At 37.4% G+C, this 27,375-nt stretch overlaps 1 protein-coding gene and 1 long non-coding RNA gene across 2 annotated transcripts; one reads left to right on the top strand and one right to left on the bottom strand.

The window, feature by feature from the left end:
* Positions 1-17,265: 17,265 nt before the first annotated feature.
* LOC113293600 lies at positions 17,266-19,093 on the bottom strand. Its single transcript, XR_003332388.1, has 3 exons — positions 18,510-19,093; positions 18,208-18,254; positions 17,266-18,092 (listed from the first exon to the last, which is right to left on the bottom strand). It is a non-coding gene; the product is annotated as an uncharacterized LOC113293600 (long non-coding RNA).
* Positions 19,094-21,826: 2,733 nt separating this feature from the next.
* LOC113293591 (probable protein phosphatase 2C 63) lies at positions 21,827-25,623 on the top strand. The gene is made up of 4 exons (XM_026542185.1): positions 21,827-22,240; positions 22,326-22,702; positions 24,621-24,857; positions 24,961-25,623. Exons 1-4 carry the CDS (start codon positions 21,985-21,987, stop codon positions 25,240-25,242), a joined length of 1,152 nt encoding a protein of 383 aa, XP_026397970.1. The 5' UTR covers positions 21,827-21,984; the 3' UTR covers positions 25,243-25,623.
* The last annotated feature ends 1,752 nt before the right edge of the window (positions 25,624-27,375 follow it).

Genomic DNA, 27,375 nt, shown 5'->3' with positions numbered 1-27,375 from the left:
TATCTCTGTTTCACAATGTAATCAGCAAATCAAACAGATAGAAATCCGTGAGCTTGATTATTATGTGAAACAACTTGAACGGTACCAAAGACCAATGTTCAAGTGTCAATTAATATAATCAACAACCAAAGGTTGGATTCTCTAATTGATTGAACTACGCACAACCTGTGATATTTCTTTTATATAACAAAATATAATGTGGAAATAAATAACAAGACACCAGAAATTTTGTTAACGAGGAAACCGCAAATGCAGAAAAACCCCGGGACCTAGTCCAGATTTGAACACCACACTGTATTAAGCCGCTACAGACACTAGCCTACTACCAAGCTATCTTCGGTCTGGAATATAGTTTAGCCCTAATCAGTCTCACACTGATCAAGGTACGGCTGCATTCCTTACGCCTCTTGAACCACGCCAGATTATGCGCACTTGGTTCCCTTAGCTGATCTCACCCACAAGTAAGAATTCCTACGACCCAAAGTCGAAGACTTGATAAACAAATATGTATCACACAAAAAAGTCTATTGAATAGATAACTCTGTCTCCCAAAGATATACCTATGAGTTTTGTTTTGTCTTTTGATAAATCAAGGTGAACATGAACCAACTGATAATCCAGACTTATATTCCCGAAGAACAGCCTAGTATTATCAATCACCTCACAATAATCTTAATCGATTAACGAAACAAGATATTGTGGAATCACAAACGATGAGACGAAGACGTTTGTGACTACTTTTCAATCTTGCCTATCGGAGAATAAATCTCGAGCAAATTTTAAAGAAGATAGTACTCAACACGATAGAAAACAACTAGATCAGAATACGCAACTATAAAGAAATAGTTGGGTCTGGATTCACAATCCCAATGAAGTCTTCAAGTCGTTAACCTACAGGGTTTCGTGAAAAATCTAAGGTCAAAGGAGAATCGTCTCTAGTCGCAACTAGTATCACACAGGAGGTGTGGGGATTAGGTTTCCCAGTTGTCAGAGTTCTCCTTTATATAGTCTCCAAATCAGGGTTCGCAATCAATGCTACCTTGGTAACAAAGCATTCAATATTCACCGTTAGACGTAAACCTGATTAGATTCAAGCTAATATCTTTCAACCGTTAAATCGAACTTAGCTTGTTATACACAAATGAAATGTACCATCATAGTTAACCAATGCTTAGCCATATGAGCACTTTCATAGCCGTACCTAAACGTGTACACTTAGTTGGTTCAATAATAATTAACCAATGCTTAGCCATATGAGCACTTTCATATCAACCTTATTCATCTTTATCATAACTAGTTAAAATGAAACTAGTTAGAGAGTTGTTCAATTGTTTATATTCTCACAGAAGTATACAAGACACAATTGAAGCAAAATCGATTTTGATTCACTCGAATCATTTAATGAAAATTATACCCACGGTTTGCAAAAGATTGCATTCCTTATTATATAAATGTATTAGTTCATGAACAAACCGATTTTAGAACATAACCTACTTAAGTATGCAAACGGGTACGCATACCTAAGTAGCCGAACTGAGTTTGGTTACACCATTACGCTGACGGGTGCGCATACCATTTTACTCTTCCAAATTCCATCAGAAATTCACGGACTTGAACTTCCGCCAGTATGCGTACGGGTACGCATACTTAGTTTCGGATTTCCAACAATCAACCAGTACGCGTACGGGTAAGCATACCATGGTTCCCGATTTTGTACATTACACAAATGTGAATACACACTATGTTTATATCCAATCATGTTACATGTTCTAAAACCTCATTTCAATCATTGAAACATTCTTGGAAGACGACAATAGCTGCCTCCAACAAACTATTAGCTTCAAAGCAATTTTCAAGTGATCGAATGATCAATACGAAACATTCTGAGTCTACATCAAATGATTTTCTCACACGAATCACGTAAGATGTTACAAGGCGATTTTCACATGATCATCTTTTGACTTTCGTCAGGAATAAAAGATGAACTTGGTTAAAACGAAAGCTTACCAACACATATTTCGAGAAATAGGCGAGATAAACTCGGCTCGAAATACAAAATGTGTATAATTGAAGTCTATATAGCAATAGGAATTTTTGTCTCAAATAGGATACATAGTAGATAGACTTTTGAGTGATATATGAGTTCAAGTCTCCACATACCTTTTGGTGATGGAGTTCCACAAGTTCCCTTGAGTAGTTCTTCATCTTCATTCGATGAACGCCGTGAAGTATAAAGCTTAACTACACTTCCTATATCCGAGACTTAGCTATAAGTAGACTAGAAATCAAGAGTTTTGGCAACTAAACTTGACAAACAAGCTTGAGATTGCAACTTTTGCGAGTTCGACCGAGCAGTGCTCTAACAGTTTCGTATTCTGATCTTACTTTTTCAATCGTATTGAGTTTTATCTTCTCTAAGATTTACTCGAGATTTATCTCCGATAGGTAAGATATAAAAAGTAATCACAACAGTTCTTCGTCTCAGACTCTTGTAATTCCGCAATAACTTCTTTGGTTAATCAGTTAGTTATTGTGAGGTGAGTAATATTTCTAGGCTGCTCTTCGGGAGTATAAGACCAGACTATTAGTTGAGTTTCCTGTTCACCTTGATTTATCTAAAGACGAAAACAAAACCAGAATAGACTTATCTGTGGGAGACAAATTTGTTTACAAGTCTTTGACTTTGGGTCATAGCAACTCTTAGTTGTGGATGAGATCAGCTAAGGGAATCACATGAGCAGAGTCCTGCTGGGATTCAAGAGGCGAAGGAACGCGATTATACCTTAATCGATATGAGACTTGGTTAGGGCTCAACTACATTCCAGTGCGAAGTTAACTTGTAGTAGGCTAGAGTCTGTAGGGGCTTAATACAGTGTGGTGTTCAAATCTGGACTAGGTCCCGGGGTTTTCTGCATTTGCGATTTCCTCGTTAACAGAATTTCTGGTGTCTGTGTTATTTCTTTTCCGTATTATATTTGAAATATAACAGGTTGTGTGTAGTTCAATCACAGTTGATAAATCAGACATTGGTCTTTGGTACCATCCGAGTTATTCAATCTCATGGATTTCTATCTAGTTGATTTACTGATAATAAAGCTCTTTGATATCTTTCTTGATTGAGTCTCACTTTTAAGTTGGTGCTTTCGGGATTATATTGGAGTTTAGTCCATACAGATTTTCGAACGAAATATTAGGCGTGGTTGTTATACTCCCGCATTTTCAGGTGTTGCACCAAGAGCCCAATCCTGAGGGATTGGTATGTCACCAAGCCTGTGTGTTTTATGCAATCTCAACTGAGAGACAGTTTTGTAGAATATTTATGTCTCAGATCTCAAGGAGGTGTCTCATACTCGAAACACGCATGAGTAAAGAAGAAGTCGTTGTAGAACGGCATTAGGAATGAGCTTACATTTCCGCGACATGCGTGCATAGAAATTCAGGCAATGTACATACTTGGGTTTGACGTTGCACATGCCCCAGTTCCATGCAATAATGTTCTGGTGCTAGGAACGCCCAGAATAAGTCTGGCGTTGGGCATCGCCCAACGTCGTGCAAGAGAGTTGATGTGTTTTCAAAGTTGTTGTAGATAGTGATAAAAGGGTTGTTTTAAGACTTATGAAGGTAATAAATTTAAGACTTAATAAAAATTTAAAAACAAAGAAAACTTATTACAAAATTGACTTCAAGATATTAGAAAACAACCAAGACACTGATTTCACTATTACACATGAATAAATTATGGTAAACAATCCAAAACTGTAATTATCTTTTAAGACTCTTATTTCATAATTCACAAATAATCTGGAAAATTCTCAAAATTTAATCGTATCCCTAAGCATAGATTATCTAAACAAAGCATAACCTATCTAATTGAATCACAACTAATGAAGAAAAATTTTGTAAATAATTAAAAACTCTGCAAAAGCAATGATTGAGTGAATTATAAATTATAAATTAGAGGAAATAAATGATTACCAATTATTCATGCGCAAATAGCTTCCTCACTGCCTTGGTTGTGGGAGAAATTAGCCTCTCATCATGTTGGAAACATGCTCAAAAGTTGATTTCATTTATGCTCAAAGATGGGTTTACAAATGATAAAAAGGGAAAAATATAATGAAAACCGGGTTTGTAACAGTTATATGTGTTACTGTTTCTCTAAGACCCACTGGTCTGTGTCACTGTTGCAGATAAGTCTGCCCTAGTGTCGCTGTTACTGTGCAAATAAGTCTGCCGTTCCACTGTAGCATGAACGACGGTTCTCTGTGGGTCGTTGTTCTTCGTGTGTTCTTCACCAGCAGCAACAATGGAGTTCTCTGCAACTTTGATTTCTCGCCTATGTTGTCTTCTAAAGTCTCCCTAACTATCCCCCGTTCATCTCTGTTATCCCAGAAACTATTTATAACCCAACAACCTCAAAATATCACGCAATAACTTCATCGAATTCTCCATTACTCGGCATTGATGAAAAATATTCTCGGGAATATTTTCTTCCACTTTTAGCTCTTCCACGCGTATACAGCTACTGAATCTTCCTCATTTAACTTCTCCACGCTTCTGCAGAGACCCAGCTCAATCCAAACACGATCAGTTGACGTTTAACCATGCTGTAATCCCGTGGATATCTTCTTCCGTGTATGTGCTGCCCTGTTTTCTTCTCACGGATTTTTCAGCCAAATTTGATCGAAACAAACACTCATACCAGCTTTTTTATGACATATCACGTCTACCCATTAAGTTTCAGCCCTTTAGTCTACCCAGAACTCCTTCAAGAATCGATCGAAAGTTACACAGTTGAGAATAAAACTTTCCCGCCAAAACGAATTTTTGAAATGTTGAAGATGGTGTCCCCCTAACCAAACTGGGGGTGCGAATAGCAGGTGCCCAACTGAGGTGCCCCTTATCCAAATTGAGGGTGCCTTTAGTACTTTTCTCTGGGAGTCCAAATAGCACTTTTTGAGAAACTTTTTCCACACAAGTGTATTTCTCCAAAAACACCTACAAACACACAAAGCATCAAAATTAGTACAAAAATCGAGCACTAACAATAGAGACATTGAGTACAATTTAGACACAAAAATATGTCTATCAAATACCCCCAAACTTATTATGTGCTAGTCCTCGAGCAAAATTAATCTAGAAAATAACCGAGTTAATCTCGGGAGGGTTTACCAGAGGTGTACCCACAAAACCATTACTTCTAATTGGTCAAAAGTATCCAAAGAGCTATGAGGACATATATATTCTCAACCTATCTCCAAGTAACTAGAATGCCAGATAAATTAAAGGTGTCAGCTCTAAAGCTAACTGAAGAAAAGGGGAGACACATCCGCAACACTGCTAGATAAAGAGATATCCGCTACACAGCTAGATAAACATTGTAAGATGCGTCCGCTGCTTTACAGCTGGATAAGATTAGGAGAGAGATAAAGATGAGAGGGACATCTGCTACACAGCTGGACTAATTACGTGTGATGAGTTAGACCAGTACTAGAAAGATCTTGTGCCAGATTGAAAGCGGACTAACAAAACAACCAAATGTATCTTTCTTCGACTCTCTCATGGTGCTCAGTAGAAACAACGTCTTCTTCGGTCTTCAATTGTTGATGATAAACTATCGAACCTCATAGAACCTTGACAATTAACTCTTCTCTTCGATTTCTTGCTTGACTTATAAATTTTTACTTCCCTTTAGCCTTATTGAACAAAACGTAACGATGATTTTTTTTTTCATTTTTTTTTCATTTTTTTTTTCTTTTTTGGAAACAAAAATTACAAGACAACAATTTACATGGCCATGAGAGAAGGACTTTCAAAACTTGGATCTTCGCAACTTGTGATGTCTTGGTATCATGGATTCTAACAACTTATATCATTTGCTCTTATAACTTCAACTTTGATTTTTGAATTATTCTTTTCTATTGTTGCTTCCAAACCTAAAACGTCTTCAACTTTCTTCATAGATTTTGATGTCGCTCAGCTTGTTAATGATGATAAGTTTTTACTGAGAGAGAGTCGCAATCCAGTAGCTAAGACTAAATTGTGAGGTTGCTTTGTCTTTCTGGCATTTCCTGACCTACTTGCCTTTCCATCATGTATGGTTAGGTTCATCACGGTTACCCTCTAAAAGGAACAAGTTCTCTCCTGAGTTTCAAGGATATCAATGTCTTTTTCTCTAATGTCTCAAATGGTTGTTATCCCTAGCATTCCAATTTCTATCTTTTCGGTGAGAAATAGTATGTAAACTTAGCTAACCGGATACCATGTGACGCTAGAAGTTTCAAAAGTGCAACTAAAAAGTTCTTTCCCACCCACAAACTTAAATCTAACATTGTCCTCAATGTTTCTAATGAAAGAGCAATACTAAAAGTAAAATAACACGAGGAAAAGTTGGAAAGATAGTACCTGAGTGAAGAAAATCAAAAACTAATATACAACATACAACTTCCTCGATTGTCAATCAAGGGTAAACAGGGTCCTCCAGAGGGACCTCCTCAACATCACCTGTAGGAAAGGGCTCTAAAAAGGGTTTCAATCTCTGACTGTTAACCTTCGAAGAACTACTACCATCTGGTGTCTCAATTTCAACAGATCCATGAGGAAAGACAGTGCGAACAATAAAAGAACCCGTCCACTAACTTCCCAGGGAAAAGATGTAAACGGGTATCATACAGAAGAACTTTTTGACCTGGAGAAAATGACTTCCATAAAATATTTCTATCATGCACAAGTTTCATTTTGTTCTTATACTCCTTCGCACTATCGTAAGCATCTATACGAATCTCGTCCAATTCATTGAGTTGGAGTTTCCTATGGGCTCCTGCCTTGTCAAGTGAAAAATTTAGTTGCTTAACAGCCCAATAAGCTCTATGTTCTAACTCAACAGGTAAATGACATGCCTTTCCATACACAAGCCGATAAGGCGACATTCCAATGGGGGTCTTAAACGCAGTACGGTAAGCCCATAAGGCATCAGTAAGCCTAGACGACCAGTCTTTCCGATTAGGGTTAAATATTTTCTCTAATATACGTTTTATTTCCCTGTTGGAAACCTCTACCTGACCACTAGTCTGCGGATGATACGGGGTAGCTACCTTATGTGTAAATACCATATTTCTTCATCAGAAGCCTAAAAGGTCCATTACAAAAGTGCGACCCTCCATCACTAATTATAGCTCGCGGTGTACCAAAAGGTGTAAGTATATTATTTTTCAAGAACTCAATCACAACCCTATGGTCATTGGTTTTACACGCAACCGCCTCAATCCACTTAGAGACATAGTCTACGGCGACAAGGATGTATAGGTTACCAAAAAAATTAGGAAACGGACCCATAAAGTCAATTCCTCACACATCAAAGACCTCAACAACTAAAATAGGATTCAAGGGCATCATGTTCCTACGGGAAATGGTTCCTAATTTCTGGCAACGTTCACAAGTAACACAGTAACTATGGGAGTCTTTAAACAACGAAGGCCAATAGAATCCACACTGCAATATCTTAGCAGCAGTCTTCTTAGCACTAAAGTGACCCCCACAAGCATGATCATGACAAAAGGAAATAATACTGGACTGGTCACTCTCAGGTATACATCTCCTAATAATCTGGTCTGGACAATACTTAAACAAATAAGGATCATCCCAAAACAAGTGCTTAACCTCGGCTAAAAACCTAGAACGATCTTGTTTACTCCAATGTTGGGGCATTCAACCAGTAACAATATAATTCACTATATTCGCATACCAAGGTTCTTAGGTAACAAAGAACAGTTGTTCATCAGGAAAGCTATCCCTTATAGGAAGGGATTCATCATGGGAATCAACAACTAGCCTAGACAAGTGGTCTGCTACTACATTTTCGGCACCCTTTTTGTCTCTAATGTCTGGAGAAAACTCTTGCAACAAAAGTATCCACCTAATCAATCTAAGTTTCGTATCCTTCTTAGACAAAAGATATTTCAAAGCAGCATGATCAGTATATATGACGATCTTAGAACCTAAGAGATAGGATATAAACTTGTCTAAGGAAAACACAATGGCTAACAGTTCCTTCTCGGTAGTGGTATAGTTCAACTGGGCATCATTCATAGTTTTGCTAGCATAGTAAATCACATGAAGTAATTTGTTTTCTCGCTGACCTAGCACAACACCAATAGCATAATCTGAACCATCACACATGATCTCAAAGGGTAAGTTCCAGTTGGGTGCCTGGACTATGGGGGCGGTAGTGAGTAAAGTCTTAAGCTTCTCAAAATCCTCTAAACAAGCATCATCAAAGACAAACTTAACATCTTTTGCAAGCAAGTTGCAAAGAGGTATAGAAATCAAGCTAAAATCCTTATTGAATCGATGATAAAAACCTGCATGCCCTAAGAATGACCTAATATCTCTTACGGTTTTTGGGACCTGTAAAGTCTTGATAAGGTCAACTTTGGCTTTATCTACCTCTATACCCTTAGAAGATACGATATGCCCTACGACAATTCCTGATCGAACCATGAAATGACATTCTCCCAATTAAGCACTAGATTCTTTTCCTTACACCTAGTCAACACTAATGACAAATGATGCAAGCACTCATCGAAAGACGAACCAAACACTGAAAAATCATCCATAAAGACCTCTAAAAACTTTTCTACCATATCGGAAAATATGCTCATCATGCAACGCTGAAAAAGTCGCAGGGGCGTTACATAGCCCGAAAGGCATGCGTCTATACGCAAAGGTACCAAAGGGACAAGTAGTTTTTTCTTGGTCTTCTGGGGCAATAACGATCTGATTGTAGCCTGAGTAGCCATCTAGAAAACAGTAATGACTATGTCCATCTAATCTCTCTAGCATTTGGTCGATAAAGGGAAGGGGAAAGTGGTCCTTCCTAGTGACCTTGTTCAATTTCCTATAGTCAATACAAACACGCCAACTCGTGGTCACTCGGGTCGGGATTAACTCATTGTTATCATTCTGGACTACAGTAATACCGGATTTCTTGGGAACAACCTAAACGGGGCTGACCCACTTACTGTCTGAAATTGGGTAGATAATGCCTGCATCTAACAGCTTAAGAACCTCGGTTCGAACTAATTCTTTCATATTAGGGTTTAGTCTTCGTTGCATCTCCCTAGAAGGTTTGGTATCTTCCTCTAAATAGATCTGATGCATACACACGGTAGGACTTATACCCTTAATGTTTGCTATGGTCCACCCTAAAGCTTCCTTGTTGTTTTGAAGGACGGTCACTAGCCTACTTTCCTGATCACTATCCAAGTCGGAAGCAACAATCACATGTAAAGTCTTAGACGGGCCTAAAAACACATACTTCAGGGTATCTGGCAATGGTTTTAGGTCCAACTTAGGAGGCTCTTCTAACGAAGGAACGAGGGTAAACTTAGAAACTGGTAGTGGTTCGAACTTAGGTTTCCATCCGTTACTAATGTCTAACAAAGGGGTTGAATCTAACAAAGCATTCACCTCATTAATCACATTATCATCATCGAAATCAATCCCAAAGTGATCTAGGCATTTCTCTAACGGATCTTCTAACAAAGTGTTTGGTAATGACTCCTCAACTAATGTTCCTATCATGTTTACCTCTTCTATGCTCGAGTCATCTAGTTCAGAGGGTAACTTACTAATATGAAAGACGTTCATCTCAATAGTCATATTACCAAAAGACAAGTTCATAATACCAGTTCGAAAATTAATGATCGCATTGGATGTTGCTAAAAATGGGCGACCTAAAATCACTGGTATCTGGTTCTCTGGGTCAGGGACAGGTTGGGTATCTAGGATAACAAAATCCACTGGATAAATAAACTTGTCGACCTCAATAAGAACATCCTCGATCACACCACGAGGAATTTTAACGGACCTATCAGCTAACTGAAGTGTCATCTGGGTAGGTTTCATATCACCAAGTCCTAGCTTAAGGTACACATGGTATGGAAGTAAATTCACACTGGCTCCTAAGTCAAGCAAAGCTTTCTCAACACGGTATTTACCTATTGTGAAAGAAATGGTAGGGGACCCTGGGTCTTTATACTTAGGAGTAGTGGTATTCTGAATAATGGAACTCACGTGACTAGATAGGAAGGCTTTCTTTTGGACATTAAGCTTACTCTTTCATGTACACAAGTCCTAAAGAAACTTAGCATAAGCGGGAATCTGCTTAATCGCATCCAACAAAGATAGGTTTATAGTAACCTGCTTAAAAACCTCCAATATATCATTAAAGTTCGACTCGCTCTTAGTTGGAACTAGCAGCTGGGGAAACGAGGCTCTGGGAACAAAGCCGGGCTCAGCAGAACCCTCATTGGTCTCTTTAGAGACTCTATCATTCTCCTCATTTTCTGGCTCAGAAGGGTGAACTACAGCATGTTCACTATCAAGCATGGCAACCTTATTGTCAACTTTCTTTCCACTCCTAAGGGTTGTAATAGAGTTCACATGATTGTACGATTTCTCTGCTTTAGGATTGGGTTGAGTTTGACTAGGAAACTTACCTTTTTCCCTCAAAGATTCATTTATCTGACTAACCTGGTTTTTTAACTCAGAAATAGCTTGGGAGTTAGCATAACCTATATTTTTACTTTCTTCTATCCCTTGAGAAACCATTAGGTTAATCTTATCATAGTTTTTAATAAACGAGGCCAGAGTGTCTTCTAAACTTGTGATCTTTTTATCCGAAGGGTTCTGAAACTGGGGTTGACCTGAAGAGTTCTTAGCATAACCAAAACCTGGGGAGGCTGAGAATTACTAGACTGACCTTGATTCTGTCCCTTAGACCAAGAAAAATTAGGATGGTTTCTCCAACCAGGGTTGTAGGTTTCTGAGTATGGGTCAAACTTCTGACGGTTCTCAAACCTAGCATTGTTATAGACAGCATGGGCTTGTTCTTCACTAACATGACCTTCCCAAAACAAGTTATTGGGCTCTACTCCACAACTAGAGACTTGAGCGGCTCTAATCCTATCATCAGGTTCAACAAGAGACCTATAATTAGGCTGATTCAATTCCAAAGCTTCTAACCTTCTAGACAAAGCAGCAAACTTAGCATCTGACTCGAAGCTTGTATCTACCACATTGGTGCTACTTTTATTGACCAAGAGTCTTTTAGGGGGTTCAACACAAGACTCCCACTGTTGGGATTTTTCAGCAATAGCTCCTAAGAAGGTAAAAGCATCATCAGCATTTTTACTGGTGAACTCACCAGCGACATAGACTCGACCATGGCTTTGGTCGAATAGTCTAAACCATTATAAATAATCTCAACAAGTTTCATCTTATCAAATCCATGGTGAGGACACTGGGATAGGAGATCATTGAATCTCTCTAAAAACCTATAAAGAGACTCTCCCTCTTGTTGCACACTAGCACTAATTTTCTGCCTAACAGCTGCAGTTTTATGCTTAGGGTAGAATTTCATATAGAAAGCAGCAACAAGTTCCTGCCATGTTTCAATAGAATCAGGTGGTAGGTTGTTCAGCCAGGTCTTGGCTTTATCTCTCAAGGAAAAGGGAAACATCTTAAGTTTCAAAACGTCATCAGTGAGGTTTTTTATTCTAACTGTCCCACAGATTTCCTCAAAGTCCCTAATATGAAAATAAGGGTTCTCATCATATTTTCCTAAGAACATAGGGATCATTTGAAGAATACTAGGTTTTATCTCGAAATTAGCCGTACTGGCTGGCAATTTAATGCACGAAGCTCGGTTGGTCCTAGTTGGGAACATGTAATCTTTCAAAGTTGTCATCGCTGGCACAACTGAAGTACTAGGGGTACCTTCCTCACGAAGAGACAGATTCTCAAAACTAAAGTTTCCAAAAACGGGCTCTCAAAAGAAGAGTCTTCGAGCTCCTCGCTTTCACAAGAAGAACTTCTAGGCTCGTCACTAATCAAACGGCCAAAAGTATTTCTTTTCCAAGCCCTTTCGGGCATACACTAGAAAAACAAAAGAAAAAGAAAAGTCCTAAAAGGAAAGGAAGTTCTATGCAAACACAAACAAGGCTGACTCCACCACAGCAAACCTACTGATTTCTAGCAAACAAAAAGCATGATGGCTCCACTTAGATTGTTTCTAGACCAGCTTCTAATCCTTCGAATGGGAATTCGTTACAATTTGAGCAAACCCCTCTGGAATCAATCCGAGTCAAAGTAAGTTGAATAGAGGCGAGGGAACCTGCGTAGAGCTTTGATACCCAAGGCCTCACCGCATTCCAAGGCGGCGCAATCACGCATTCAACTCACATAAACCATCAAGAACTTCGAAGTATGCTCAAAAGAGTAACCAATATTTTTCGAACGACTTTCCTATTAAGCTCGTTACCCTATAGTTCTCGTTCTATTCCAAATTTTAGGTTTAGGTTCGCGTTTGGTTTTGTTTTCCTAAGGCGGTCAAGAAGAGAACGGTGATGAAATCCGAACCCTTATTTTGTATGGCCAGTCCTTGCCCTTTACTAGGAAATTAAAGCAGCCGTTTTCAAGTCCTCAGCATATATGCAAACGAAGGAATACAGTAACTCGCTGACATGAGATTCGCGAGTGTTTCGACAAACTTACCTCCCGTTCCAGACGGGGGATGAACCGCTGAAGTCGACTCGGGCCACAACTCCAATGTCGTGTACGAATCCGAGGGGCCGAGGTGATATCGTAATCACCGTCCTTCTCTGCAAACAGTTTAATATTTAATACTACCCTTCCGTAGGGTTTAAAAATAAAAGAATGTCCAAAGGTCCAAGTCCAAAGTCCAAAAGAAAAGGAAAGTCTAAAAAAATATAATAATAAAAAAAAATGTCTCTCTTTTTTTTTTCCTCTCTTTTTTTTTAATAAAAACAAAAAAAATTTCTTCTTTCGCTCCTTTCGCTTTTTCTTTTACTCCAAGTCTTTAAGTATTCACCAAAGCTTTGGCAAAATTTTCTTTCGCTCCCAATTCCAAAATCTGTAAGGAAAAGACAAAAACCCAAAAACGTAAAGAAGAACAAATAAAAACCTAAAAAAAATATATAAAAACTCTAGCCTAAAGACAAGTCCGCGTCGGCGGCGCCAAAAGTTTGATGTGTTTTCAAAGTTGTTGTAGATCGTGATAAAAGGGTTGTTTTAAGACTTGTGAAGGCGATAAATTTTAGGCTTAATAAAAATTTAAAAGCAAAGAAAACTTATTACAAAATTGACTTCAAGATATTAGAAAACAACCAAGACACTGATTTCACTATTACACATGAATAAATTATGGTAAACAATCCAAAACTCTAATTATCTTTTAAGACTCTTATTTCTTAATTCACAAATAATCTGGAAAATTCTCAAAAATTAATTGTATCCATAAGCATAGATTATCTAAACAAAGCATAACCTGTCTAATTGAATCACAACTAATGAAGAAATTTTTTGCACACAATTAAAAACTCTGCAAAAGCAGTGATTGAGTGAATTATAAATTATAAATTAGAGAAAATAAATGATTACCAATTATTCATGCGTAAATAGAAATTAGCCTCTCATCATGTTGGAAACACGCTCAAAAGTTGATTTCAATTATGCTCAAAGATGGGTTTACAAATGATAAAAAGGGAGAAATATAATGAAAACCGGGTTTGTAACAGTTATATGTGTTATTGTTTCTCTAAGACCTACGGGTCTGTGTCGCTGTCACTGTTGTAGATAAATCTGCCCTAGTGTCGTTGTTACTGTGCAAATAAGTCTGCCGCTCCACTGTAGCATGAACGACGGTTCTCTGTGGGTCGTTGTTCTTCGTGTGTTCTTCACCAGCAGCAACAATGGAATTCTCTGCAACTTTGATTTCTCGCCTCTGTTGTCTTCTAAAGTCTCCCTAACTATCCCCTCGTTCATCTCTGTTATCCCAGAAACTACTTATAACCCAACAGCCTCAAAATATCACGCAATAACTTCATCGAATTCTCCATTACTCGGCATTGATGAAAAATATTCTCGGGAATATTTTCTTCCACTTTTAGCTCTTCCACGCGTATACAGCTACTGAATCTTCCTCATTTAACTTCTCCACGCTTCTGCAGAGACCCAGCTCAATCCAAACACGATCAGCACACGTTTAACCATGCTGTAATCCCGTGGATATCTTCTTCCGTGTACGTGCTTCCATGTTTTCTTCTCACGGATTTTTCAGCCAAATTTGATCGAAACAAACACCCATACCAGCTTTGTTATGACATATCACGTCTACCCATTAAGTTTCAGCCCTTTAGTCTACCCAGAACTCCTTCAAGAATCGATCGAAAGTTACACAGTTGAGAATAAATTTTCCAGCCAAAACGAATTTTTGAAATGTTGAAGATGGTGTCCCCCTAACCAAACTGGGGGTGCGAATAGCAGGTGCCCAACTGAGGTGCCCCTTATCCAAATTGAGGGTGCCTTTAGTACTTTTCTCTGGGAGTCCAAATAGCACTTTTTGAGCAACTTTTTCCACACAAGTGTATTTCTCCAAAAACACCTACAAACACACAAAGCATCAAAATTAGTACAAAAATCGAGCACTAACAATAGAGACATTGAATACAATTTAGACACAAAAATGTGTCTATCAAGAGTCTGGTTCTGATGGCCATGAAGAGAGGCTGGCTCCGGTGGACGTGAAGAGAGTCTGGCACTTGGGTCATACAAGGAGGCGGCCCAGTATCATGCATAGGAAGGTCTGGAGATGGTATTGCTCAGCGTCGTGCAAACAAAGGTCAGGCGCAGGGCAATACCCAGCGTCGTGCATGATGGTTCTGGCGCAGGGTTATGTCCTACCCCGTGCATACTTCCATCATCCCAGTTCGGGACATCTTGGTGTTGGCATAGGCTAGTTTCGTTTGGCGATGGGCATATACCCCAACATCGTGGTGCTTATGTTGTGATGCCTGTGGATTTCGAGCGCAAGTGCCAGCACCACATTTTATGGGCACTGTTTGACCCTTTGAAAATGAACATGCACTTCTCCATCACGCTTATGTGCTATTTTCATCGCGGAGATAGTAGAAAATTGATATTATTCCGATGAGAATTTGAACATGGAGCGGATATAGAACAAGTTCAAGGAATTCAGCTGTGGAAGTTTTGCGACTTGAGACAAGTTCAATATTACTAAATGGGAGTCTAAATATTGATATGTGGAACGAGTTCAACAAATTTAGCCGTGGAACTATTGCAAGTTGGAACAGGTTTAGTATTGCTCTATCATAGTGGCCAATCCATTTGGAGATGAATCAATGTGGATACAGATACAATACATAGGCGAATACAATATAAATACTAAAATTTTCCTAAATATATACAAAGAAACTAAGAGTTCAGTTAGATGAAGTCGTAGCATATATATACTTATAGATATGTCACTAATAAGGTTCCGAGGTGAATTTACAAGTATTTTTGCCCAAAAAAAAACACCATCAATATAAAGGGATTTTAAAAATTGCATCTGCCGAAGAGGGAGTATAACTCTTTTTGTTTTGCCAAAAAAAACAAAAAAAAACACTATCAATAGAGAGGGATTCTAATAAATTTCATATGCCGAAGAGGGATTGGAACTGAGTTTGATACGAGGCTTAAAGTGATGGAGTCGAAGTTTAATAATCTGATTTAGTTTTTTATTTTTTGTGACACCAATTTCTTTTGTCCCTAGACCAGTGGTCCAGGCCCTCCAGGGGTCCCTAGACTATTTCCAAATTTTTCCAAACTCCTTAAATGGGAGATTACGAAGTTTGAACCCTATCTCTTTAAATTGGAATGGATTCTGGTAATTACGGAGTTTGAACCCTATCTCTTTAAATTGGAATGGATTCTGGTAATTACGGAGTTCAAACCCTATCTCTGCAGTGTGAAGGAGCATGAGAACTATCAAGTAGTTCTCAGTTTTGATTAATTAAGTTGCAGATTTTCAATTGGGTACATTATTTATATGTCCCTACTTTTGACACCAAATAAATATATCCTTAAACAATAATAAATATGTCCTAACTTTTTAATAACCTTATCCATTTAAAATTAGATTACTTTAATACCCTCACTCATATAATATTTTCCTTCATTTCATAAATGCAGTAAATTTCTTCCTCTACCACTTCACCAACGCCACCACCACTAGCACCGCCACACGTCCACCACCACCAACATTCAAATACCATTCAGCCACCAACCTTCAACCACCACCTACCAACCGACGCCATCACTAATATTCCACCATCACTCCACCACCATTGCATCACCATTGACACCGCCACCGCCAGTAACCGCCACCACCAGTCCGCCAGGCCGCGCCACCACCACCACTAGTACACCGTCGTCGCCGCCACCACCGCCACCTCCACCGCCATTGCCGCCGCCACTAGTTTAGATATTTTGTATCAACAACAATTGTTGATCCAAATAAAAATAAAATTACTAGTAGAAGTTGATCCAATTTAGGGGATCAACAACAGTAGTTGATCGAAAAAAAAAAGGATCAACAGTAGAAGTTGATCCAATTTAAGGGATCAACAACAGTAGTTGATCCCCTAAACTGGATCAACAATGGAAGTTGATCCATGTAAATGGAATCAACAACCAAAGTTGACACAAAAAATTGACAAAGAATTAACTTGGCGTGAGTCGAACACGCATCAGCTGACATTGAGTCAGTCATGCTACCATTTGCACCACAAATTCAACTATTGAAGAATTTACATCTATAAAATACAAGCATTTAAACTACAAGCATAATTATACTAATATAAGGAAATGGGATCAACAACATAAGTTGATCCATAAAAAATGGGATCAACAACCGTAGTTGATCCCACAAAAACCGAAGTTTAGAAATATACATAGACAAATGGAAATGCTTGATCTTTGTTTCGGATGCGTCTATATTGATCCCATAAAAATTGGATCAACAACAGTTTAGGGGTATCTGTCTCTAAAATGTAAAAACTGGTGTCAACAACAATAGTTGATCCCATAATTAGGGTCAACAACAGTAGTTTTGGGTCAACAACAGGAGTTGATCCCATAGATGGGTCAACAACCGTAGTTGATCCCATAAAAAATTGGGTCAACAACGGGAGTTGATCCCATAAATGGATCAACAACCAAAGTTGATCCCAAAAATTGATGAACTAAAAGCACTCGTCTATTAAAACAACAAAAACAATTACATTTCTATATCTCACTAAAATATATGAGAAAGACACCCTAAGCATTTCAAATGAAAATGGAAGAGACGGGCTATTCATTTCATATGCTGCAAGCAAATATTTGCTGAAGGAACAAACAAACTAAGTAAAAGATATAGTAGTCTTATACTCGTAACTTCCAAAACTATGCCTTGAGATTCTACTAAATCAGAAAGTACAACATACATCATTAATTTTACCTCTAAATGTGATCATATACAACATTTCTAATTGAATAAGAGTACAAAAGTTAGATATACCTGTGGACTAGCCGAGGATAACTATATTGTGGTGGAAACACAAATTTACTCCCTATATCACCTGCAAGCTCATCATGTACCTGGGTTTCACTCTCTTCATTCGTAAACATTCCCGTCTCATTTGATCCAACTACAATCCATATCTTCCCACTGCTGCGCAACTTTATTAGTTTCCTATTGGTCTTCCCACTCTGCCAATTACCATTACAGAAAAATGCATATACACAGGAACTGTTAGTATTACTTGCAATCCACTACATTCTACCTCTTCCATCACCATTTAAAATCAAACAAAAAAGGAACTATAATCCAATTAGCACTACCAAAAACACAACACCAACCACCCCCCACCACCACACATGCTACTACTCCACCACCACACATACTACTGCCCCACCACCACACACCACCGTAATAAAAATCAAGTCCAATTATCATCTCAAGCCTTTTCACTAGATTTATGCTCTTATCACTAGTTCTCAAGTCCCAACTAATCAAAAAGAAAACAGAACTAACATTAACCAAGTATATAATCTACACTTACAGAGCTCCCACCACCAGCAATATCCACCACCCACCACTGTTCATACTAACCATCCAACACAATCCACCATAACACCACACCAGCCTGGAATTTGATCTCTTAACAAGCAATTTGAAGTACCAGTACCTAAAATTTAAAGCAAGACTTTCAGAACTGCTCATAGATCGTTTGTAGTTGCATAGTATAATAGAAAAATGTAGTAGTTAAAGCTTAAAAATCAAATCTGTCCAAATAGGCATACCATTATCTACTGCTTTTTGACTCTTTCAATGCATTAACGTGACTATTCTGCGAAACAGAGAAAAATCATGCATCTAAGTATCAAAAAAATTGTACAATATGATAACCAATTGGACAAAATTTGAATCAATGATCCAGGAGAATTCATAATAGCTACACGACACGAAATGTTAACATAAACTTACGTGTAGGGTACTAACAAACAAGAATCCACTAATGTATTAAACTATTTTAAGCTAATTAAGCTGTCAAAAACCCCAAATCTCAAGCAAAAACGAAATCAAAAAGAGATAAAAATACTACCTCCACCATCGTCAACTAATAGAACATAAATTCGATATCCTCTTCCACCGCCGCTGTCGCCGCCGCCACCATCATCATTAGAGCATAATTTTCCGCCACCACCACCACCGTCGTCATCATAATCATCTAAAAAAATAGAAATTTGAAACCCAAAATTAGGGTTTAAAAATGAAATCATGCACAATTCAATTGAAAATCGGAGAAATTAACGAATCTGGTGCTCGAGATCAAGTTAAGGAGATTAGTTTCTATTTGATTCATCACTAAATTTGAGTTTTGTAATTGAATCTGGTGAAATCAATCAAAACCAATTGTTTAAGAGGTGATAGTGGTGGATTTGGCTGAAAATATAAGATGTAGTGATAGAGGTGATGAAAGAATTGTAGAAACGGTGGACTAGGAGGTGGTGCCGGATCTAATGATATATTTGAACGGAGGAGGCGGAGCTGGTGAAGCTGTTGGTAGTGGTGCAGGCACCGGTAGGGGGTTTTTGTTTCTCTCTCGAATTTGAGATCGAGATAAGAAAGAACGAAAAGAAAGGAAGAAAGATAAAAAGGTTAAATGTGGAATTATAAAAGTGATGTTTTGGGAGAAAATTCAATCATGTCATTAGGAATATTTGAAATTTTTCAAAGACATTCGTGAAGGCCCATCAAAAACAAGGACAATAATTTAATTTACACTTTTCAATTCACGCGGAATGTTAACGAGACACATGTGTTGCCACACAATGCAAATTGTATACAAACATAGAACTTGGACACCGCTTCACATCATATTGAGACATTCATCACCAATTAAACATAAGCCAACATATTTTCTAAGCGTCTTAGTTAACAACCTTGGTATACGGCGGCATGGTTTAGTAGAGGGGCGTCATTCTAATAAGACAAAATGGGTCATTACATGATCATTCAAGGTGTTTTTTATTAAAAAAATTGGAAATGATAAATTAACCCTCATAATTGATAATCTAGTTTAATGATGATAATCAAGTTTAATGTTAATTATTAAATTCACTTATATTAACTCAAAATCAAAACAAAATCAGATTTTAGAGTTTAGAAAAAAGAAAAAAAAAAGTTTGGAGATGGTAGAGAAGTTTTAACCCAAAGTGAAGGTCAATCTCAATCAATTGAAGAAATTAACCAACAAAGTGAAAACCCAATGCCTAAAAATGACCAGGTATACTTCTAAATTAGTCCCAACTAGCTTTTTGTTGCTCAAATACGTAAAAAAATTCAATTTCTTACATTTTCAAAGCTAATTACGGTTGGCATTTCGCTCGTAACCAACCATAATTCATAGTTACGGTTCGTAAAAGATGAACTACCAATCGTAACTGGTTAAATTTGGGGAAAAACCCAATTGTAAAACCAGTTACGGTTAGTAACTAAATGCTCGATACCAACCGTAACTCAGTTACGGTAGGTAACCAAATGCTCGGTTACAGTTGGTAAATAAAAATGGTTACCAACCGTAACTCATTAAATAAAAATGGTTACCAACCATAACTGAAGAAAATTTTCAGATATAAGAACATACGGTTGGTAATTGAACTATTACCAACCGTAACAACATCAAATTCTCCAGTTACAGTTCGTAATAGAGTTAAAATCAACCGTAACTCACATAAACCCAGAAATTTGAATTACAATTTTCACCTAAAACCCTAATTTCTGATAGAAATTAAACTTAAATCGAACAAAATAAACTAAACTCTAACTGAGTTTTTCATAATATACCTCATATAAGTCATTACACTTGATTAATTTTCGAATCGTTGATTAATCGAAGACGATGAAATTTTCAGTTTTAATGGAGGTTACAGTTGATGGAGGAGAAGAAAAGATGAATAAAAAGATGAAAAAAAAACTAATTTGATTTTTTCTGATTTATTAGGTTTAAAAGATATTAATTTGATTTTGATTGATTTAAGGTGAAAATGGTAATCTAGTCAATTTACATCCCCTTTAGAACATTCCCTAACCAACTAAAGGATCATTACTGTCACAGTGCCGCCGCCCTGTACTAAATCCGCCCCTATACCAAGGTTGTTAGTTAATGATAAATCTGTTGATTGATGCCACAAACAAACACATGTTACACGACGACTCTAGTGGATCTTTTTCCTAAATACGTAGTTTTGGGTTTCATAGTTCATCGTTCATCAAGTCTGCTTGACTAAAAAATTTAGGTATTGGCATCAAATTTGTTATAACTGTGACATCTTCAAATGGGAAGTCAGAAGGGTTGATGAATCGACCAATTTTTCAACACCTGGACTACATTTCAACCTTAACTTACTCAATACTGTGTTTAAGCCTTGGGAGGGAGGATCCACTCTTAGACTCCTAGTTTCCTACTGTGCACCGTGATGTTGATAGTTCAATTTCTTCCTCGTTTTTAGGCAATTCAAAATTGCATATATGCAGTTGAAGCTAGGAATGAAAACAAGACGTGTCATATGTGTGGCCACGTACAAACATAGAACTTGGACACCGCTTCATCACCAAATAAACATAGGAGCAAACACAACGTAGTAGTGTCTCGTGTAGGTGGGTAGTTGATGCCACCACCACTAAACACATGCTACGCAGCAAAAATTAATAAAATATTAGTTTTGGGTTTCCTAGTTGCTTGACTAAAACTCTTAAGAAAATTGGGTATATGGCATTAGCGTGACATCTTCCAATGGAAAACTAGAAACAAAAATTAGTGCTTCGAAAAAAAAACAAAGTTTGATGGATCAACCCTTTTTTTCAACACCTTGACTAAATTTTGGACCCAACTTACTCAATAAGGTTTCTGCATTGTCGTTATAACCAGTAATATCAAAACGTAGGGGATCCAAACCTATGTGCATTCTAGCCTCTTATTTCAGATGCCGATAGATCAATTTCTCCCCAACCTTTACCCGTAGGTAGGTACACCTATCATCAAAAAAAGCCAAAATAATCAAACGCAAACCATATGGTTTAAGCTATTAAGACAAATTTAAAAATTTATCAGTTTATATAAAAAGCTAGCCCAAGTTGACCGAGTCTCTTTAACCAGAAGAGAAAAAACTCCAAAATGTGAAAAAGAAACAAGCAGGTTGTCCATTTCACATTCTCCATTTGTCTCCACTACGGAAAAAAACTTTGGTTTTCTCATTGAAAAAATTCCAAAGTATACATCATGGCCATGGATGTCATCATCAAACAAATATCAAGCACAAATATATATATACATACACTCTAGATACACCTGAATACCCCAACACTTACGTTAAAACTCTGACTCCGCGTATAAAGCAGCAGTTCCAATCTTTTTACTTCTTCTTATTGACGCGGTATCAACACGACTTCTGCTTCTATAGTCTTTTTCCTCCTTTTTCTTCCACCTCCCCAAAAAATTCCATTTCTCTCTGAAAAAATCTTCTTCTCCCTCTCTCCACATTCATCCCTCTCTCCCCAAAAAATACCATTAAAAAATGTTGAGATTATGTGCAAGGCCATTAGAGAGATGTTTTGGAAGTAGAAGAAATGATGTGTTATTATGGCATACGGATTTAAAACAATATGCTTCTGGTGATTTCTCAATTGCAGTAGTACAAGCTAATTCATCACTTGAAGATCAAACTCAAGTATTCACATCACCTTCAGCTACTTATATTGGTGTTTATGATGGTCATGGTGGTCCTGAAGCTTCTCGTTTTATTAATACTCATCTCTTTGGTCATCTTCACAGTAAAGTTTCTTCCTTTTTGCTCATTTTTAATGAAACCCCTTTTGTATGATAAAACCCTAATTGATTTTTGATTTTTTACTGTAGAATTGGCTTCAGAACAAGGTGGATTATCAACTGATGTGATTAAGAAAGCTTTTGGTAATACCGAGGAGGAGTTTTTGAGAATTGTTAAGAGATCATGGCCTGCTAGACCACAAATGGCTTCAGTTGGGTCATGTTGTTTGGTTGGAGCTATTTCTGATGATGTATTGTATGTAGCGAATGCTGGTGATTCTAGAGCTGTTCTTGGTAAGAAAGGTTCTGGAGGGAGGAGGAGTAATCCTGTTGTTGCTGAAAGGTTATCGATTGATCATAATGTTGGTGTTGAGGCGGTTAGGAAAGAAGTTGAAGCACTTCATCCTGATGATTCTCATATTGTGGTTTATGTTAGGGGAGTTTGGCGAATTAAGGGCATAATTCAGGTATGATTCTTATATGCAATTCTTTGTTTGTTAAATTGCTCATTTTGCGTGATTGAATCATGTTAGGACGAAGCGAAATGATCTATTGAAATCATAAGTGATTTCATTGCACAATTGAGTTTACTGCTGATTTAAATTTGTTAAAATGTTGGTCAGGATTCTAGGATTTATCGGCGAAATTGGCCTGGAATCATGTTTTAGACTGTAGTGATTGGTACATTAGTTTTAGCAGATGAAACAAAAGAATGCAAGACATTGTTTCTGTGGTAGAACGGTCGATAAGCATTGACAGGTTCTTCTGAACACTAACAGATTTAGAAACATGTGTAGTTTGTTCCGTCTCAAATTTGATGTTGTCTAATGGGTCGTGATCTCATTCTGGAGTCAGTCGGTAACTCTGGTGTTAAATCTCAATATTGTCGTGAGGAAATTTTAGGTCCAGTCATTTTGCCGTATAGAGTAGGTTTTATCAGAATATGTGTTATAAATGTTCCGAACAAGTACAGTGGTCTGCTTATGTAGAGTGTAGGTTTTTTCGAAGGTAGAGGGGGATACCTTTCTTTTCCCGATGGGCAAGTGTTAAACCTTTATGGTCTAGTTTAATCCCAATTGAAAGGAAGTCCGATAATTGTGTAAGATGTTCCTAAAGGATATGTCATAAACAATGGGTAAATTTGAATTTTTCTCGTGCAATTTAGTACCAGTTGAGCGGAAGTCTGATAATTATCTGAGATGTTCGTAACGGATAAATGATGGATGCAACATGGTAGCTGAATGTTGGTAATGCATCTTTTTTCTGGAAGAACTTGATACCTTCATTTTAAGTAACCTATTTTAGTCTTCATCTCTGATCTAAATTTCATTGCTTTTCCTGCCTACCCACCTCCCCCCCAACAGGAGAAACCATTTTTATTTTTTCTTATTCAAATGATTTCTTCAGCAGAAAATGTGGGCGACAGAGTCTTAGTCAACTATTAGTCTGTTAGCTTCATGTGTCTACTCCAACCAAAAGAAACCGTGTTATTCACATTCATTAAAATATCACAGAAGAACTTATTCCTTTCATAGTTGAAAAGCAGTATTCTTAGTGTTAACGAATCATTGCTTTACCTTAAATATGACAAATTCCAGCCAACTCTTTAAAAGCAAAGGTTGAAAGAGTTAACTTGCAAACTTTAATCAACTTTATGACATGATTCTTGAAGTGAAGAAGCCATCTTATAGTTGCTTGACCTTTTCTTTTTTGTTTGGAAATTCTGGTGAAGTATTCTACCTTTCTTTGATCGTCTGTGGTTTCTTATTCTTTTATTCACCGTATCTTAGTCTCTATCTTTATCTTTGTGCAAATAGGGAAGTACACTATCTTTCATTATTCTCATGAGTCAGATCTATCTGGACAAAAGTGTAGATTTAGCTCCCTTTTCTGTATCCATCTTCTTTCAAGAGTCACATGTTGTGCCTCACTTTTGATTCAGCAAGGACCAACTGGACTTTCAATAATTACACGAGATACACGGCAAAGCATAATTCTGTGACCAACTGGCCAATTTGTATAAGCTTTCTTTTGAATATCAACTTTCCGTTAGATTTCTGTACCTTGTTAGACTTGACCTTTTCTCACTATATGATGTGTATATTTGCTTGATAACCTTAGTGGTTTCCTTCCCTTTTAAATTTTAACATGGGATGTGGGCCTCAAACGTTCTCTCTTCTTGAGCTAGAAATATTGTCACATGTAGAGTCAAATCTTGTCACTGGGTCACATGATATTCATAACACATAAAATTTTAAACAATAAATGCATTCCTATCATTATTCGCCAAAGAATGCCTAAAGATATTCAGAATCTATTTAATAAGTTCTGATGCAAAGGATGTGGAAATCATTTGTTTAACAGTTAACTTGCTTTGTATGTCAGGTGTCAAGATCTATTGGAGATATGTATTTGAAGAAACCCGAGTTCAATAGGGATCCTCTGTTCCAACATTTTGGATCGCCTGTTCCTTTAAAACGAGCTGTGATGACAGCAGAACCCTCAATTGAGATTAGAAAGATAAAACCTCAAGATTTATTTTTGATATTCGCTTCAGATGGACTCTGGGAGCAGCTTACTGATGAGGCAGCGGTAGACATTGTTTTTAAAAACCCAAGACGGGTAAGCGTACTTTCTTAAATCATATCTTGTCCGAGCCCATTTTGTTAGCTACATTTAGTACTATGAGTTATCATGGTATTGAACGTTGTTACTTATTTTGCAGGGTATAGCAAAGAGATTAGTGAGCGCTGCCCTACAAGAAGCTGCTAGAAAGCGAGAGATGAGATATGAAGACATAAAAAGGATCGAAAAGGGTACACGTCGGCATTTTCATGATGACATAAGCGTAGTAGTGATATATCTTGATCAACACCAACAACAACATGGTAGCCGAAGTGACAGATTTAGAGGACATAATACAGTTGATTGTACTAATGCCCCAGTCGATATTTTCTCTCTTAATGCAGAAGAGGAGGAAGAGGTTCCACTTCATTTAGGCTCCTGAAGGAAGTTTGTCGGTAGAAAAAGTATGATATGATCTGACTGCCTTGTGAATAACATAAAGGTATACATATATAAAAATTTGAACCTAGTATTATATTAAGGACGTATCGTAATGAGAGACTTTAGATTGACATCCAAGTAAGTTTTTGGTTATGGGGGTGAGTTTAGTGTACATAAATCAGACAGGGAGGGATGTTCTTTAATCCAAGCTGGGGTTGACTGAACAAATTGACTTCTGACTTTGTTTTTGTGTTGTTTTCTCTTTATGAACCTTTCGTTGTTTGGTAGTGTTTCAGAAAGAGACGATTTGAATTGTATCTGCAGATTACACATCTTGATCTTGTGTTCCTCATTTTGAAGGCATGGCAGTATTAGTTCTTTTGCTTTTTGTTTTGGAAAAGATATGAACTGTCAATTTATGTCTGTGCCTGATGCAGTCGAGGGCCAGATTTGAATTACAAAGGTTTCTCCTTGTCTAGAAACGATTTCAGTGATGATCACTACTGAAATCTAGTAATTTGGTTACCTATTTGGATGGTGAAGGAAGTATACTGCAACCACGAAACCTTAAGTCCAGTTGTTGTATCATGGTCGTTCGGTGCATGGAGGTATAGCTCGCGTAGTTAAATATGCGGGAATGTATTAGCCTGTTGGAGGTGGAAAATTGAGCAGGTCTTAGCAAACAAGTTGTTTAGTTCTCTAAAAAAAAAAGTCTTTCAGGGAGCATTCAAAGGAAGCCCAATAGGCTACAAAGCGCCTCTGCCAGAACTTGACAGTGAAATGCGCCATTTAGAGGGTTAGCCTTTTCCGTTTTTTTTCTTTCCTTTACTGCGAAATGCAGTATAGAGAGAGCTTTCAAGGGAACATGTCATCTAGCTATTTCAATCTCAGCGGATGGACAGTATCTCTGTCACAAATTGCACGCGTTGTATCCAGAGTTTGAAACAGCAGTCTGTTTCTTTCTAATGCCAAATTTAGCAATTTGAGTTTTAGGGGTGATCTAATTATCACTTTTACCTCACCTCACTGTGAGTAGAAAAGTAACATATGTATGCTTGATTAAAACGTCCCTTCGTTGCGGATGCTTAGTTGTAATCTTTCAGCCTGAAATCTGAATACAGGATAACTACATTTGAAATGTCTTGCTGTATGACAATGCAACAATCTGAAATAAAATTATTCAAAAGATTCCTCTATTCTTGTAATAATTCGAGAGATGATATATGTTCTTCGACCGTTCTCCATCAAGTGTCCTACCAACCTAATCAGAAATAGTTGCTGATAAACAATGTATACCCCACGTCCCCACCACCATTATTCTTCAATAATGCGAAGTTGGAAACCCATTTCCAAATATAACGACAAAGTTGGTTTATTGGTGCCTTGTCCCTTTCTGTTCTTCCCATCAAGATCAGGTATTTTGTATTTTCTTTCCATTTTCTATTGTTTTGAGTTCGATACAGGATGTGTCGTGAACTTGTGACTTATGTCCGAGACACTGCATTTGACATATCACCCCCACCGGTAGAGGAGTCCTTCTTTTCTTTTCTATTGTTCCTTCTTTTCAGAAGGTTATTATTGGGGTGTCACATTTCATTAGAGGGGCGTCATCTAATAAGACAAAAACGGGCCACTCATAAGTAATTTCAAAAATTTCTTATCTCAAATAATTTTGAAATGACCAAATAACCTTTATTTTGTTAATTTTAATTTAATTTAATTAAAATTACGGTGTCATTCAATTAAACCCTTATTTACGATTTGAAATGACCAAAACCCTTATTTACAGTTTGGTTCAACTAACCTAGACGTAATACAATATTCAAATCCAATTTTACGGTTTGATTCAACTAAACCTAGACGTAAGTTCTTCATAATCAAATTTTACGGTAGAATTCAGTTAAACCTAGACGTAAGAGTGCACGCAAATCAAATTTTACGGTTGAATTCAGTTAAACCTAGACGTAAGAGTACATGCAAATCAAATTTTACGGCTGGGAATACCACATGCAAATTAGATTTACGGTTTGGAATCATCCAAACCTAACCGTAATATCTTCAGAAACTATAATTACCGTTAGCGAAGCCAACCGTAACACCTTCAGAAACACAACTAAAACCCTAATTTGACTTC

The sequence above is a fragment of the Papaver somniferum genome, chromosome 1 (assembly GCF_003573695.1).
Source record: "Papaver somniferum cultivar HN1 chromosome 1, ASM357369v1, whole genome shotgun sequence".
NCBI classification, from domain to species: Eukaryota; Viridiplantae; Streptophyta; class Magnoliopsida; order Ranunculales; family Papaveraceae; genus Papaver; species Papaver somniferum.
The sequence above is the reverse complement of the archived record's forward strand: the minus strand, read 5'-3'. Positions and strand labels throughout refer to the sequence as shown.